Genomic DNA, 14,554 nt, shown 5'->3' with positions numbered 1-14,554 from the left:
TCTGCAGCCCACCCCCGAGCCCCACCTTAATCACCTCTAAGAAGGCCAGATGAGCAGCTGCCCCTTTGACCTGGGCTCCCCGGACTCTGGGATTAAGCGCTGGGATTAAGGACGGACACACTCCTGGTCGCTTAGAGCTCCGGCAACATGCATGCGTGTGTGTGTGTGTGTACATGCAGCCATGCAGGTGCACACATGCGAGCACATTCAGGGGCATTTCTGGGCATGTGTACAGGTACACTCACTCGTGTGTGTATACCTTCGGGTTGTCTTAGGTGGGCTCAGATGCCTGTGTGGGCCTGGGTGTGTTGGTGTGAGTACAAGGGCTGCATCTCTGCGAGTGGTCCGTGTGCACCTGGTAGTGTGTCCCTGTCTCTGGGTGCCTGTGTGTTCAGGTATGTTTGTGGGTCTATGTCTCCACACGTGTGCACAGGACAGGGTGTGGGCTCAGGTCTACCTGTTCTTTCACGTACACAAATGGGTCTGCATGTGCACATATTTCTATCTGTGCATCAACTTCCCCACCCCGAGGTAGGAGAGCATCTCCCAACTTCGTCCACTATTCTCCCAGGAGCTGTTAATACTGTGGCCACCCCAGGTTGTGGGGCAGCAAGCCCCCTAGAGCTGAGAAAGTGGAGAGACAGCAACTTGGGGGCTCCTGACTCCCCTGGCCTCACACCTGAGTCACTAAAACAGCTGGTGGCAAAGGAACAGGCCACAAATGTCCCTCCCTGCCCAGACCCCAGGGCCCCCATGCATCAGCACAGACACACAGCAACACACCACCACACACGCATGCGCCCACAAACCCAGCCCCTCGCCCGAACCTAAACAGAAACATGGCCTTAGCTCCGCACGGATAATGGATCACCCTGGGTGCAACCACAGACTTGCAGATGGTCCCCGGAACTCAGAGCCGGAACCGCCTCTTCTGGAGCTGAGATTGTCCCAAACCAGCCTCCTGGCTCCCCCGCCTCGCGGGAGAATAGGATTCACCCATCCAGGGCTCAGCTCCCAGGGGCCACCCAGGGACCTGCCCTGGGGGAGACGTTCTGCCTCTCAGTGCTGGGGACCCCGAATATCCAAGCTCCGTCTTTGGGCTCGGTGTCCTCATCTGAACAGCGAGGTGAGGGGCTGACTTCCTGTGGCCCTTTGCCCTTGAAACTACACTTCTGGAGGGGCGGATGAAGGGAATGGGGGGTTCCAGGCCCAGAGGGCAAGGAGTCGTCCCTCTAGCCCTGACCCTAAACACCCAATCGGCCCTCAAGACCCGTCCCCCAGGGGACTCTTCGGTCCTGGGCCCCTGAGTCGCAGCTGGGAGCCGAGAGGTTCCCATCAGCCCCGAGGAGTGAGTGAGGCAGAGGCCTCGGGGGAACCAGAGAAGGAGACGGAGAGAGAAAAGGATGGGAGGGAAGGAGAGGAACAGTGGGCCGCAGAGGAGGAGGTGTGCAGGAGGGTGGCCGGTGGAGGGAGATGGAGGGCAGAGGGGGAAGATTTCTCATAACCAAGCCTGAACCTCCGGTAAGGAGGCAGGAAGTGCTCCCCGCTGCCAGCCTCCACTCTCCTCTTCAAGCTCGGGGATCACAGGAGGAGGGGGCTGGGGAGAAAGGAGGAGATGGGACAGCAGGGGGGAACCAGAAGTAAAATAGACTGAGGAGGTGCGAAAACATGAAGAAGGAGCAATGTAGCAATGTCTGAATTGGGGGAAATGAAACAAAGTAATAGGTGTGAAGCTGTCCAGGGAGATGATATAATGGGGGGAGTAGCTGCTGCAACAATGTATCCAGGTGAGGGCTCCAAGGAGGTAAGGATGTAACCCTGTGGGGAGCCAGACACTATGAAGCAAGTAACAGAATTGGGGCTTAGCAAAGAATCCTATAGCTTGTAGAAGAAGAGCAGTGCCTGGGAATCTAGAACAGGGAGACAGGAGAGAAGGGTCTGCAAAAGGGCTCCCTGTGCCTGGGAGCTGGGAGAAGAGGCTGGTAAATGATTCCCAGAGGAGGGGACATCTGTGCTGGGTTTTGGAGGATGAGCAGGAGTTTGCTGGAGAAGAACAGTCCACAGAGAGTGAACAGCATGTGGCAGACATGAAAGCAAGAGAAACAGTGTTGTGCTCTATACCCAGGGAATAGCCAGGAGTCTTGGGTGGTAGAAGGGGGTCAAAGGGATGAGGCTGGAGAAGCACACTGAGTGCACTGAAGGGAATCAATTTGGTATAGAGTCTTGGGCATGAGGGCAGCTGGTTGGGTCAGGAAAGGTTTCCTGGAAGAGGTCAGTGGGAGCTGGGCCTGCAGTCTGGGCAGAAAGAGACAAGTAAAGAGAAGAAACATGGTACAGGGGATGGTGCCCTGCCTAGGAGTCAGGAGACATAGTTCTTAGTCCCAGCTCAGCCACCAACTTGCTGTTACTTTGGGCAAGCCATTGTACCTCTCTGAGCCTCGATTTCCCCATGGGCAAAACAAAAAGGCTGAACTAACAGCTCTCAGAAGACCCTCACTATGGCTCAAGAGCATTCCTTCGGCCTCGGTTTCCCCTTCAGGACAATGACAAGTTGGACAAGAGTGTTTCCAAAGGCCTTCCAGCTGCAGTCATCTTCAGTCCTCAGATCTTTCCCCAGCCTGGGCTGGCCTCAGCCCATGGCCCAACCTGAACAGAAAACATGCAGCAGAGAAGCCCCGTGTGGAAGCCAGTAGTCCCAGTCCCAGCTCAGGGCTCCCCCAGAGCAGCCACACAGGCTCACCCAGCAAGACCTGACTGGCCTTAAATTCATCCTCTCGGGGCACCACACTTTCCAGTTTGCAGCACACGTGGTAGCACAGAGCAGAGCTTGTGCATCAGATCGTACTCTGAGGCTAGACTGTTTGGGTTCAAATCCTAGTAAGTGTGCCACTTACTAGCTCTGTGACCTTGGATACGTTTCTTAACCTCTCTGTGCCTCAATTCCCTTTTTTGTAAAACCAAGGTAATGATGGTAGCTCCTTCATAAGGTTGTAAAGATTAAGTGAGCTTTTATACATAAGACATTTGGCAGAGTAACTTGCACATGGCAGGCACTCAACAGGCATAATTCAATATTAACATCATCACATCCATGCTCTTGTCATCCCATGCCAGCCCCTCAGTGTGGGGCTGCATCCATTTTACAGACCAACATCCTCCACCTTGAGGATGGAACCCAATGCCTTGGTTTGGACTCAAAGCCCACCTTGTGAGCCACTGGTTCTCCCATGCCGAGGCCCTCTGGTGTTCAATTGTTCAGCCCCAAAACACCCCGTGGCACAGGGCCAGGCACCCAGGAGGTGACCAGTGAATGTCTGTTAAATGTAAGAAGCAATACACTCTCATTAGAAACAGCGCTGCCTACAGCAATGGCTCTTCCACCCCAAAGGGAGGTATGTTCCCATCTCCACATATGTCTCTCCCCGAGCTGGGACATACTACTTTTAACCACACTTCAGTTCCCTAATATACCATGACTTTTCCCACCTCTGAGCCTTTGTCCACCTTGATCCCTCTGCCTATCAATGTGCTGCCATCCTTCAAGGCCTGGAACAAAGGACACCTCCTCCATGGAGCCCTCCCTGATTCTCCAGAGCCAAAACCAACTTCTCTTGCCCCTGACTCACTTCCTCAGCCCCTCATCTAACTGGGAGCTTCCTGAGGTCAGGGAGCAGGTTGAGCCCCCTCAGTGTTCCTAGTGCTCAGCACAGGCCAGTCACAGAGGGGACAGCGGTAAACAGTGCCTGCTGTGACTGGCAGGTCAGCAGCAGAGTAGGGCACTGGACTCCCTGCCCAGTTGCTCCTCTCTGCCCAGGAAATCAGACTCACAGCCCAGCCTCCAACTGGCCTGGATCATGTCCCAGAGGCTGGGAAGGAACGTGGTGCTCAGCACGATGGGCAAGGAAAGGGCCCCTCCTACCCTGGCCCAGGAGGAACCACAGACAGGCCACTTGAAGGAAGCAGGCCTCCCATCCTCCCCCCAGCCGAGCAGGTCTGGGCTACCCCAGGTCAGGCCCTGCCCTCTCTGACCTCTGGTCTTTCCATTAGTTCCTCAAATGTGAAGACTGGAAAGGCCCCTGGGTCACCCAACCCAATTTCCCCACTTTGCAGATGTGGAAGTAGAGGCTGGGGGGCAGGGGGGTAGCTGCCCATGGTCATATGACAAGCCACCTCTCACATTCACCTCTGAGACATAACAATCTTAGGGAAAATATAATCATTAAAATAAGTAAAATAAAAGTAACTATTCAGGGCTTCCCTGGTGGCACAGTGGTTGAGAGTCCACCTGCCAATGCAGGGGACGCGGGTTCGTGCCCCGGTCCAGGAAGATCCCACATGCCACGGAGTGGCTGGGCCTGTGAGCCATGGCCGCTGAGCCTGCGCGTCCAGAGCCTGTGCTCCACAACAGGAGAGGCCACGACAGTGAGAGGCCCGCGTACCGCAAAAAAAAAAAAAAAAAAAGTAACTATTCAGGAGCAGCTTCCTTTTAACTAGCTGCCAACTCGTTAACTAGCTGCACCTCCCCCCAACACTGCTCCTCATCCCAGCCTAGTGAATGAGGCATTATTGGCCCATTTGACAGAGGAGGAGAGTAAGGCTGAGTCAAGGAGTCGCTTGCCCAGGTTCACGATGCTTCTGTGGCAGAGGTGGGATTCGAACCTGTCTGGGGGAGGGAGGCAGGGCCTCCTCCCTGCTTCTCTTCAATGCCTGCCCTCACAGCACAACACGCCTGCCACAAACCCACCAAGCAAGGCTCACTGACAAGATGCAGGACACACGCAAGATACACCTGCACACCCACAGCCCCCAGCACAGGGCCAGGTAGAGAGCAGGTGCTCGATCAATGTCTGCAGAATGAACAAACTAGTCCATCAAAAGACAGGACCGGGGCTTCCCTGGTGGCGCAGTGGTTGGGGGTCTGCCTGCCGATGCAGGGGACATGGGTTCGTGCCCCGGTCCGGGAGGGTCCCGCGTGCCGCGGAGCGGCTGGGCCCGTGGGCCATGGCCACTGGGCCTGCACATCCAGAGCCTGTGCTCCGTGGCGGGAGGGGCTGCGGCGGTGGGAGGCCCGCGTACCACAAAATAAAAAACTTTAAAAAAAAAAGACAGGCCCGGTGCCCAAGCCCAGGCAGCCCTGAGCCTCCTTGGCCTGCCCGATGCCCCCAAACAACATGGCATCTCAGGAAGCAGACTCCAGCTGCTTGCTAACTGCCACACCTGGGGCACACTGCTTAACCTCCTGGGCCTCTGTGTCGCCATCTGTAAAATGGGGTAACAATACCTACCTCATAGGGTCGTGGTAAGAACTGAGATAAAGCATGTTAAGCACTTGGAACTGTGCCTGGTATGCAGCACGCGCTCTGTAAGTACCAGCCACTATCACTGTCACCATCACCATCGTGCCTGGCTCCCCGACAAGGGAGCAACTTCAGGGCAGGAGCCAGGTAGAATTCAGCTGCAGACACCCTCACCCCACCCTCAACGGCAGCCTAGCCGTGGAGGTGGCAGGAAACACGTGGTAGGTGAGCGAAGGGCTGAGACAGACATGGGCACCCACCCCAGCCGCGGGCCCTGGAGAGAGTGGCAGTATATGGGTGCTGCCAGGCACCCCGAGAAGCAAGAATATCCTTCCCCTGCTCCCACTGTAACAGCCCCCCCACCTCTCCAGGAGCTTTGCCTGCTCAGTCCCCACACAGCCCCCCAAATCCCAGCCCAGGAAGGGAAGACAGGCCTAATGAGCCACCCACAGCGCCCTGGTGCCCGCAGTCGAATTGGCAATCAGCTTGCTGCAATTTGATTTCCCAGATTCTGCTCGTGATCGATTCTAAATTACCCTTATTAAAGTCTGGGCCGGTGAGCAGGGCTTGGGGGGTGGGGGCAGGACAGGTGGGGCCTGGCTGGCAGCTCAGGAGGTGCAGAGTTCTAGGAGGGCTTGGGCTAAGGCTGATCCCAGAGTGAAGCAAGCCCATGGCCCAGAAGTGGGGTATAGGCCCTAACCAGCATCACCCCACACCCCACACCCACTCCTCAGATTCCTCCCCAGCCCCCCAAGCCCCCACCACTCATCACTCATCTCAGAAGACTCCAGTCCTAAAGGGGTGTGATAACACGGTCAGGAACAGCGCAGACAGAACCCAGAGTAGTTGAAAAGCAACTGAACACCCAGTTCCACCAATGCCCAGCCGTGTGAACTCTGACGGGTGGCTTGACATGTCCAAGCCTCTAAATGAGGGAAATGCCACCAGCGTCAGAAGGCTCAATGAGACCACCTCCCCAGTCCTTGGGCAAGGCCCCAGGCCACCTCTGGGCTTCGGGACTCCCATCTGTGAGACTGCAGGCTGCAGGCTGCAGGGCTGATGGTCTCTTTAGGGCTCTCTCAGCCCTGAGGTCCTATGCAAACAACAACAGTCACCTACTCTGGGCCAGGACCTGTGTGATGAATGGAACACGGCCGAGGTACTCCCCAGCTGGGAGGGAAATGGCAAGAGCCCAGTGTCACCATGTCCTGGGCTATACCTCAAACAGCAAGGTCTCTCTGGGGTTCCAGGACTGGAAGGGCCTGAAGAGTCATCAAGTCCAATCTTCTGCCTCCAGACTTACCCACAGGCTGCCAACAGCTCCAAAGAACCAAACTCCCCATGAACTCAGTGCCACGAGGCACTGGAAAGTGCTTCTTCTAATCTGGCCCAAATCCCGCCTGCTGCAATTGGGAGTCCAGGCCCACGTTCTCCCTCTTAGGGTAGCCCGGTGGGGATTCTGCTTTGGGTCATCCACGATCGTTCAAACTTGGTTCCCAAATTCTCCACCCCCAAAAAGCAATTCCTCGGTGAGATCAAGAAAGGGACAGGAAAAGAGCAAAACCAAAGCAGGAAGATGGAAGAGATCGCTATTTGTACGAGCAGCCCACTTCTTATCAGACACTTTATTATTTTGTGTTGTTCATTCTCAAAGGACTCTGAGGCAGAGGTATTCTTAGCTCATTTTTAAAGAGGCAACTGAGGCTCAGAGAGGTTAAGTGAACTTGCCAAGATCACACAGCCAGAAATTGGCAGAACCAGGACTTCAACCCTGGTCCAGTTGGCTCTGGGGCCCCTGTTCCCTCAACAACCTCAAGCTGCACCCTCAGGTTTGGTGACCCCAAAACAGACATAGCACCAAGGCCCAGGTGGGGACCCAGGGGTGGGAAGAAGGCAGACCTCAGCCAGCTGGGGCATGTAGAACCCTCTCCACCTGGAATAGAAGGCCAGCACAGGCATTCCCTGCCCTCCACCCTCAGCAGCCCGGTAGGGAAGGGGCCAGATCACTTGTCAGGGGCCACCCTCACCCCATCCCCCAGCTGGGCCCTCAGCCATCGCCGCTCAGACTCCCCCTGTAATCATGGCTTCCTGTTTGGCGCTGAGACTGGGCCTGGTCAGTGGGGGAGGGGAGCAGACACCCCTCTGGCCAGGGCCTGCTCTGGAGGGAGGGAGGGGGGCCGGAAGTGAGGCCTACCCGGCCTCCTGGAATCTTGGGAGGCTGGGAGCCAAGGCAAGGGGAGGGGGTGTCAGCCAACAAATATTTACCAGGCACTGGCCTGATGTTCCCAGGATGTGGTGGAACATTAGGGGGGCCAGCAAGACAAGCCAGGTGGTCTGGGACCAGCACAGACCCTGCTCGCTGCTTCACGAGGCAGTTGGGGGGTGAGCAAGGGGCTGGACCCTGGGGCAGCCTCGGGCTCCAGTCACCCTGCCCCCCACCCCGGACACAAAATCACAGGGTTCCAAGCAGCTGGGCTGGAGCCCAGAGCCACAGGGCCTCTGTCCCACACAGACGTGGTGGCCGCACCTTGGCGCTCAGACCGCAGCCCCACCCCATACGGCCCCCTGGCGCCTCCGAACCCACAGGCACACACCTTGGACCCAGCAGGACTCTGGCAGCCTCACTGTCACCCCAACTCACCTCCAAAGTAGACAACACAAAGCCCCAGCCTGGGCTCCAAAGCTCACAGTCCTGGCCTCCTTCCTTCCTTCCTTCCTTCATTCACTCATTCATTCATTCAAACCATTCAATTCTGGGCCAGGCAAAGAGTTGGACTTGGGGGTTCAGCAAAGAACAAGGCAAACACAGAGCCTCCCTAAGGCACTCATGGTCTATCAAGAAAGTATTCTGATACTTCTCCTGACTGCTGTGTGACCTCCAAGTCACTGCCCCCCTCTGAGGCTCAGTCACTCAGGCCAGAGAGAACCTTAGGTGCAAGGGGGCCAGGACTCAGGGATGGGGTGGTAGGGATGTACATTTGGGCTCCACACACCTTTCTAAGGGTCAGAGGGGATTAAAGGCAGGTCTGGTCACCCATGCAGAGAGAGAGCCACAACACTGGGGGCATCCAGTGTGTACAGGGGGAATGGTGGCTTTTTTAGACCCCTCTCATCCTGAGGTTCTAAACATTTCCCGTCCTGTGCCATGATCACATGACCCAGACACAAGCCCCCGCACCCCCCCAATCTTGTTGACTCCCCGCACAGTTTATAAAGCTCTCCCTCGACCCGTCACCCATGACCTTCAGAATAGCTCATTTACAGATCACAGAGCCTTGTGAGGCAGTGGAGGAGCAAGGGCTCCAGGGCCAGACCCTTCCCCCGCCCCATGCAACATGCCTCCAAGGCTACAGTGAGAATTAAATAAAAAAAGATAGGAGACATGCCCGGCCCAGAGCCTGGCAATGAGCAGGCATTCATGATACAGGTAATGTGGGCATAATTTGCGGGTAAGGAAGGCCCAGAGAGGTAAGTACCTTGCCCAAGATCACACAGCAAGAGAGGGTAAAATTAGGACTACGGCCCAGTTCTATTAGCCTGCCAGGCCCTGGCTCAATCCAGCTCTACCACTTGCCAACTGTGTGACGTTGAGCAAATCACTTAACCTCTCTGTGCCTCAGTTTTCTTCATCTGTAATATGGGAGTTCTAACAATTCCTACCTCCAAAGATTATCATGAGGATTAAATGAGCCAACGCATATAAAGTGCTCAGTGGGCAGGGCTCTCAGTATGCGTTAGCTGCTCTTTGTATTATTAAGCCCTCAGAGGTGTGGAAGCTGCCTCCCAAATCATGGCCTCAGCCACTGCCGGGCTCACCACCTCCCATCCCCAGCTGTCTCAGTTTGCTCCAGTCTTCAGGAATCCTATTACAGCCCCTTCTAGAACAACCCATCCCTCTCCCGGCAAGCAGCTCTGGGGGATGGTCCCAGCTCCAATGGGAGGGGCATGAGGGAGGCGTGCAGCAAGACCTGGCTTCTAGGGGGAGCTCTGTCTTGACACTCTCCTCTCCACGATGCCCCTCTCATCCACCCCACTTCTGCCCCAGCATTTTCCAGATGTCAAGCCCAAAGCTGTCCCTGCCCCTGTGCTGCCCTAGGGCCTCCCAGGACCCCATGCCCCAATCCATGGGGCGGGAGCAGCCATTCGTTTTCAAAAGGCAACTGCTTTCTCTCCAGCAGAGGTCAACCCCACACCAACCCCCAATATGAGGGAACAAGAAACACACTGGGGCTTCCCTGGTGGTGCAGTGGTTGAGAGTCCGCCTGCCGATGCAGGGGACACGGGTTTGTGCCCCGGTCCAGGAAGATCCCACGTGCCGCGGAGCGGCTGGGCCCATGAGCCATGGCCACTGAGCCTGTGCGTCCGGAGCCTGTGCTCCGCAACGGGAGAGGCCACAACAGTGAGAGGCCCGTGTACCACAAAAAAAAAAAAAAAAAAGAAAGAAACACACTGAATTTGTAGCTGGGGGCACTGTGCTGCTCCCCAGGGAGCAGAAAGCACCAAGTTCCAATCCCAACTCGGGCATGAGAATGGTGTGACACCCCCCCGACCAATAACACCCCTAATAATAATTGTATACATCAAGTATTTGTCCCCAGTTGACAGGTAAGAAAGCTGAGGGTCAGGGCAGGCTACAGCTTGCTCAGTGTCACATGACAACCATTTTTATAGCTTAGCTTAAAACCTCCTCCTCCAGGAAGCCCTCCCTTGCCCTCCAGGCTCCCTCCTGGAAAGGTCCCTTCTCCTGAGAGCTCACTGGCAAGCTGTGCTCAGTCTCCCCAAGGAGCTTATTTTCTCATCACAACACCCCTGTGAGGCTGGCACTGTTATTGTCCCCATTTTACAATGAGGACGTTGAAACAGAAATCCCTTACCCAAAGTTTCTGTCCCCGGAGCCCCTGCCACCTTGGGTGCTAACAGCAACAGATCCCTACGGTATCCCTGTGTCAGGGCCTGGCCTGGAACAGTCTAGGGGTCCCCAACCTTTAATTTTTAAAGCGAGAACAATCTTGCCCTGGCAACCCAATGTTCACAGTCAACCAGAGGAGCTGGAGGGAAGAGGAGTAGGGAGCTCCTGGATACTTGAAATCGTGGGGGTGGGGAGGGAGCAGGAACCACCAGGCATGGGGCTGGGGATTCAAAGGAATTCCCTGATTGATTTCCCCTTCCCACGGTCCTTCACCCTACCACCCCCCATCCCTACCACATTCCCAATCACACAGAATGGCAACCTTGTAAAAGAACAAGAAGTGAACATTTACTGAGTGTTACTATGTGCCAGGCACTGTGCTAAGAGCTTTACATGTTAACACCGCTCATTCTCCTATTCTCCCCATTTTACAGAGGTGGAAATGAAAGCACAGAGAGGTTAAGTAACTTTCTCAAGGTCACATAGCCACAAAAAGTGAACTCCCATCACTGGGAATTCAAACAAGGCTAAGTGACACCTAAATCCCTTTCAGCCCTGAGCATCTAAAGAACACTTTTCAAGCTGAAATTTCCAGGATCCCCACACTCTGGGTCTTTCTGGGTAGTGACTTAAGTACAGCAACTGAAGTGGCCCTGAAGGCAGATGTCTCTCAGAGTCATAATTAGCTGGTCTCTCAGGAGAGAGGACTCCCAGAGCAGATGCCAGGACACACACGCACACACCCCAACTCACCATCTGCAGCGCGAATGAGCCCCACTACTCCTACTGAGGCCATCCTGGAGGCTGCTCCATACACACACACACACACACACACATACACACACACACTCCCTTTCATGCTGGTGGGCACCTAGGTGTCATCCTGCCCTTCCCCTACCCTGAGCCAGCCACTGCCCATCCCAGTGATGTCCTGGGAGGCCCCCGCCACGGAGGCCACTGCTGGAGCCATCCTGGTTGGGGCTCTTCTGGTCTAATCTCAGTCTCTCCTGCTTTGGCATCACCCTCTTCCTCTGGTGTGGCACCCTGGCCACTGGTCACCACCCATTAACCCTTTGCCTCCCAGGCCAGATGAGGTGATGTCCCTGCTCGGCAGCCGGGCCCCTGGAAAGGTGTGAAGCCTGGAGAGGGATGCCCCCCTTACCTCGTCCGGAGCCCCGCCCCTCCTCTCCTCCAAGTCAAGCCCACCATCTGAGCCTCCAGGCCCAGACCCCGGGGATGTGCTTTATCTGCCACCCAGCACTGGGTCTGAGCCACACCCACTCTACCTCGGCCTCAGATCCAGGGGCACCCTGCCTTATCCGGGCCTTTCACCTCCGTGCGCTCATTTAATTCTTTCCACCACCTCATGGGGCACGGATTACGAGCCTTGTTTTATGGATGGGGAAGTTGTTCGGCGAGGGACGTGACTTGCCCAGGGGTCACCCAGCTCGGGATCCTGCTGGGCTGCCAGGTCTAAAGCATGCTGTCCGGTGTCCCTTTCATTCATCACACACCAAACATTGACTGAGCTCTTCCTGTGGGTGAGCACACACATCCTCTCATTTAATCTCTCAGGAGGATGTTATTAGCCCCATTCCACAGAGGGGGAAATGGAGGCTCAGAGAGGTGAGACAACTTGTCCAAGGTCACACCACGAATCAGGGGAGGGATCAGGATTTGAGCCCAAGGCTGTGTGATTTCCACATCTTTGATTTCAAAGATGGTCTTCCAGAAGTGTAGCTGAGAAAGTGACCCAGTTGCTAGGATGGGCTGGGTCCCTGTCCCTCCCAGGGACCTCTTTTCCTCACCGCACCTGGGGAATAATTGGGGGTGAGGCACCCAGCCCACCGGGCCCCATACTCAGCCTGGCATTCAACACTCCCCCACCCCCACCCCCAGCTCATAGCCCCCAGATGGGAAAGGCTGAGGAGTAGCCTGTCTGTCCGAGATGCAACCTCTGAGCCCCTGCCTGACCTCCTCCCATTTCACAGACTGGCCAACTGAGGCCCAAAGAGACTTGCAGTGGCAGAGTAGGCACGGGTCGGGGGTGGGGGCGGTTGCCTGAGAGGCCTGGGTCCCTCTCAGCCTGGGGAATGGGGAACAGGCATAGCTCCTAGAACCAACCAAGGGGATCGGGCCTAGAAACCCCCCAGTTCATGCCCAGGCCAGGCTCTAGACACATGCCCATAGGGAACTCACTTGGGACCTGGGTCCCTCAAAAGGGAGGAGGTGGCCTTTCCTCCTGCTCCCCATGATGGAGCTGGGACTGAGCTCAACCCCATGGCTGCTGCGGTCACTCAAAGGGACACCCAGGGGTCACCTCATACATACATACATGCTCACTGCTACCTGCACACTCGGCCCCACTCAGGGGTGCATGCTCCACGCACGGGGTAACCCATGCACCTGCCAGCACACGCCTGCACACACACGCACACACACTCGCATGGGTTGGAACACACACCCACCACAGAGATCTCCCCCTCAACACACTCACCCCCTGTAGGCACACACAGCATGGCCAACAGTCCCCAGCCCGTCTCCGGCACACACCGTGCACAATGGGTCACCCTGACACGACCACACGCAGGTAGGGCACGATGGCCCCCATCCATGGGGATGGACTGGTCCTCACGCCTCATCTTTCACCCGTGCACACCCCACAGGTCCCAGCACCCTCCACGGAGGTGGCCACACACGCGGTCACACTCACCCACCCCCTCAGGTCACCTTCACACAGGTCCCCTTCCCCCTCCCCCTCCCCGGGCCCCCCTGCCCTCCCGCCGCGACCCTCGGAGGGAGGAACCTAACGCACGCCCTCCCCTCGCAGGGGGAGGCGACCCGATTCCCTAAAAGTGGCCGCGGTCCGGGCACACCCACGAAGCAAAGCCACGTCTGCTCAGACCCGAGACACGCCCAGCGCGGCCCCGCGCCCGGACCCCGGCCCGGACCCCAGGCCGCCCACGGGGAAGGGTCCCGCTCCCGGGGAAACGAGCCCCCGGGAGGCGCGGGCGGCCAGGCACTGGACCCCCGCCCCCCCCAGGCCGGCGCGGCGCGCAAGCCGGGGCGCGGGAGCGGGAAGCACTCACCCCCGCGGCGCGCCCCGCCAGCAGCAGCAGCAGCAGTGGCGGCAGGAGCAGCCCGCGGGCCCCTGGCCCGGCCGCGGCTCCGGCCCCAGCGCCAGCCCCGTGGGCGGCCCCGGCGCGGTGCGGCGGCCCGGGCTTCATGGCGGCGGCGGCGGCGGCGGCGGGCGGGCGCCTTTGTTCCCGAGGCGGCGGCGACGGCGGCGCGGCCCGGCGGCTGGCCCGGCGCGCTCTCGGTCGGGGCTCCGGCTCGGCGGCCCGGCTCCGCCCGGCAGCTCCGCGCCCACGGCCGCCGCGCCTGCAGGAAGCGTGCGCCGCCGCCAGGCCGCCCCCAGCGCGGGAGGCGGGGCGGGGAGGGGCGGGGCTGGACGCTGAGCTCCCCCCGCCGCCCGGGGCCGCCCGGGTGCCCCCGCCGCCCCACACGCGCCCGCCCGCCCGCCGCGGGATGAGGCGCGGTGGGGAACGTGCGAACCGAGACGGGTGGCCGGCCTCGCGGAGGCTCGCTCTGGGGACGGGGTCCCTCAGCGCGCGCCTCCCTGGGCCGTCGCAGGGCTTGGAGGGGAAGGACCCCGCGTGGGGATGCGGGGTACGACCCGGCTTGTCGGAGGGTCTGGGTAGATGGGTCGCATCTGCGTGACCATTAATACCCTCCCCGCTAACGACTCGGTTCACTGGCTCTCCCAGGACCCATCACCCCCGCCCTCAAGCCGGTCCACAGAGGGGGACAGAGGTCATCTGAGTCCACTGGGCTTTGATGTCTCCACGGGTGGGCAGCGGGAACTCAGAGCAGGCGTGGCCCCCTTTGGGCCCTGTCACTGGGGTGGGTAGACCTGGCCTAGTGCTGCTTCCCCACCAGCTGTGTGACCTCAGGCAGGTGTCCCCAACTCTCTGAGACTCAGATTCCTCACTGTAGGATGCAGACCCCCCTACCCCTGCCCCTGCCCCACATTCCTTTTCCCAAACGTGGTCATTGTGCGTTTCTCTGGTGCCTTTATCCTCACCTGACATACGAGGCACTTCACTTACCCACTGGGGTCTCCCACCACTAGCACATGAGCCCCAGGAGGGCAGCGGTTTGTGTCGTCTTGTTCATTGCTGTGTCCCCAGCACTAGCCCAGGGCCTGGTGCGTAGCAGTGGCTCAATACAAATTTGTTGAATCAATGAATGTGTTTCCCACTCACCTCCCAGTCACCCCCACCCACCTGTTTTGGGGGAAGAAGGGGGTAAATATTTATTTAGCCCTTACCCATGCCAAGTGGTTTAC

The 14,554-nt window shown here is 58.0% G+C and overlaps 1 protein-coding gene across 1 annotated transcript in view; it reads right to left on the bottom strand.

Moving 5' to 3' along the window:
- The window catches only part of SDC3 (syndecan 3), a 38,567-nt gene extending 25,035 nt beyond the window's left edge, over window positions 1-13,532 (bottom strand). The window contains exon 1 of the mRNA XM_081226372.1: window positions 13,296-13,532. Within this exon, the coding sequence (XP_081082498.1) occupies window positions 13,296-13,433 (138 nt within the window). The 5' untranslated portion in view covers window positions 13,434-13,532. The remainder of the gene's footprint in view (window positions 1-13,295) is intronic.
- Window positions 13,533-14,554: the final 1,022 nt, after the last annotated feature.

Source organism: Mesoplodon bidens (genome assembly GCF_964165515.1).
Source record: "Mesoplodon bidens genome assembly, chromosome: 2".
NCBI lineage: Eukaryota > Metazoa > Chordata > Mammalia > Artiodactyla > Ziphiidae > Mesoplodon > Mesoplodon bidens.
The sequence above is the reverse complement of the archived record's forward strand: the minus strand, read 5'-3'. Positions and strand labels throughout refer to the sequence as shown.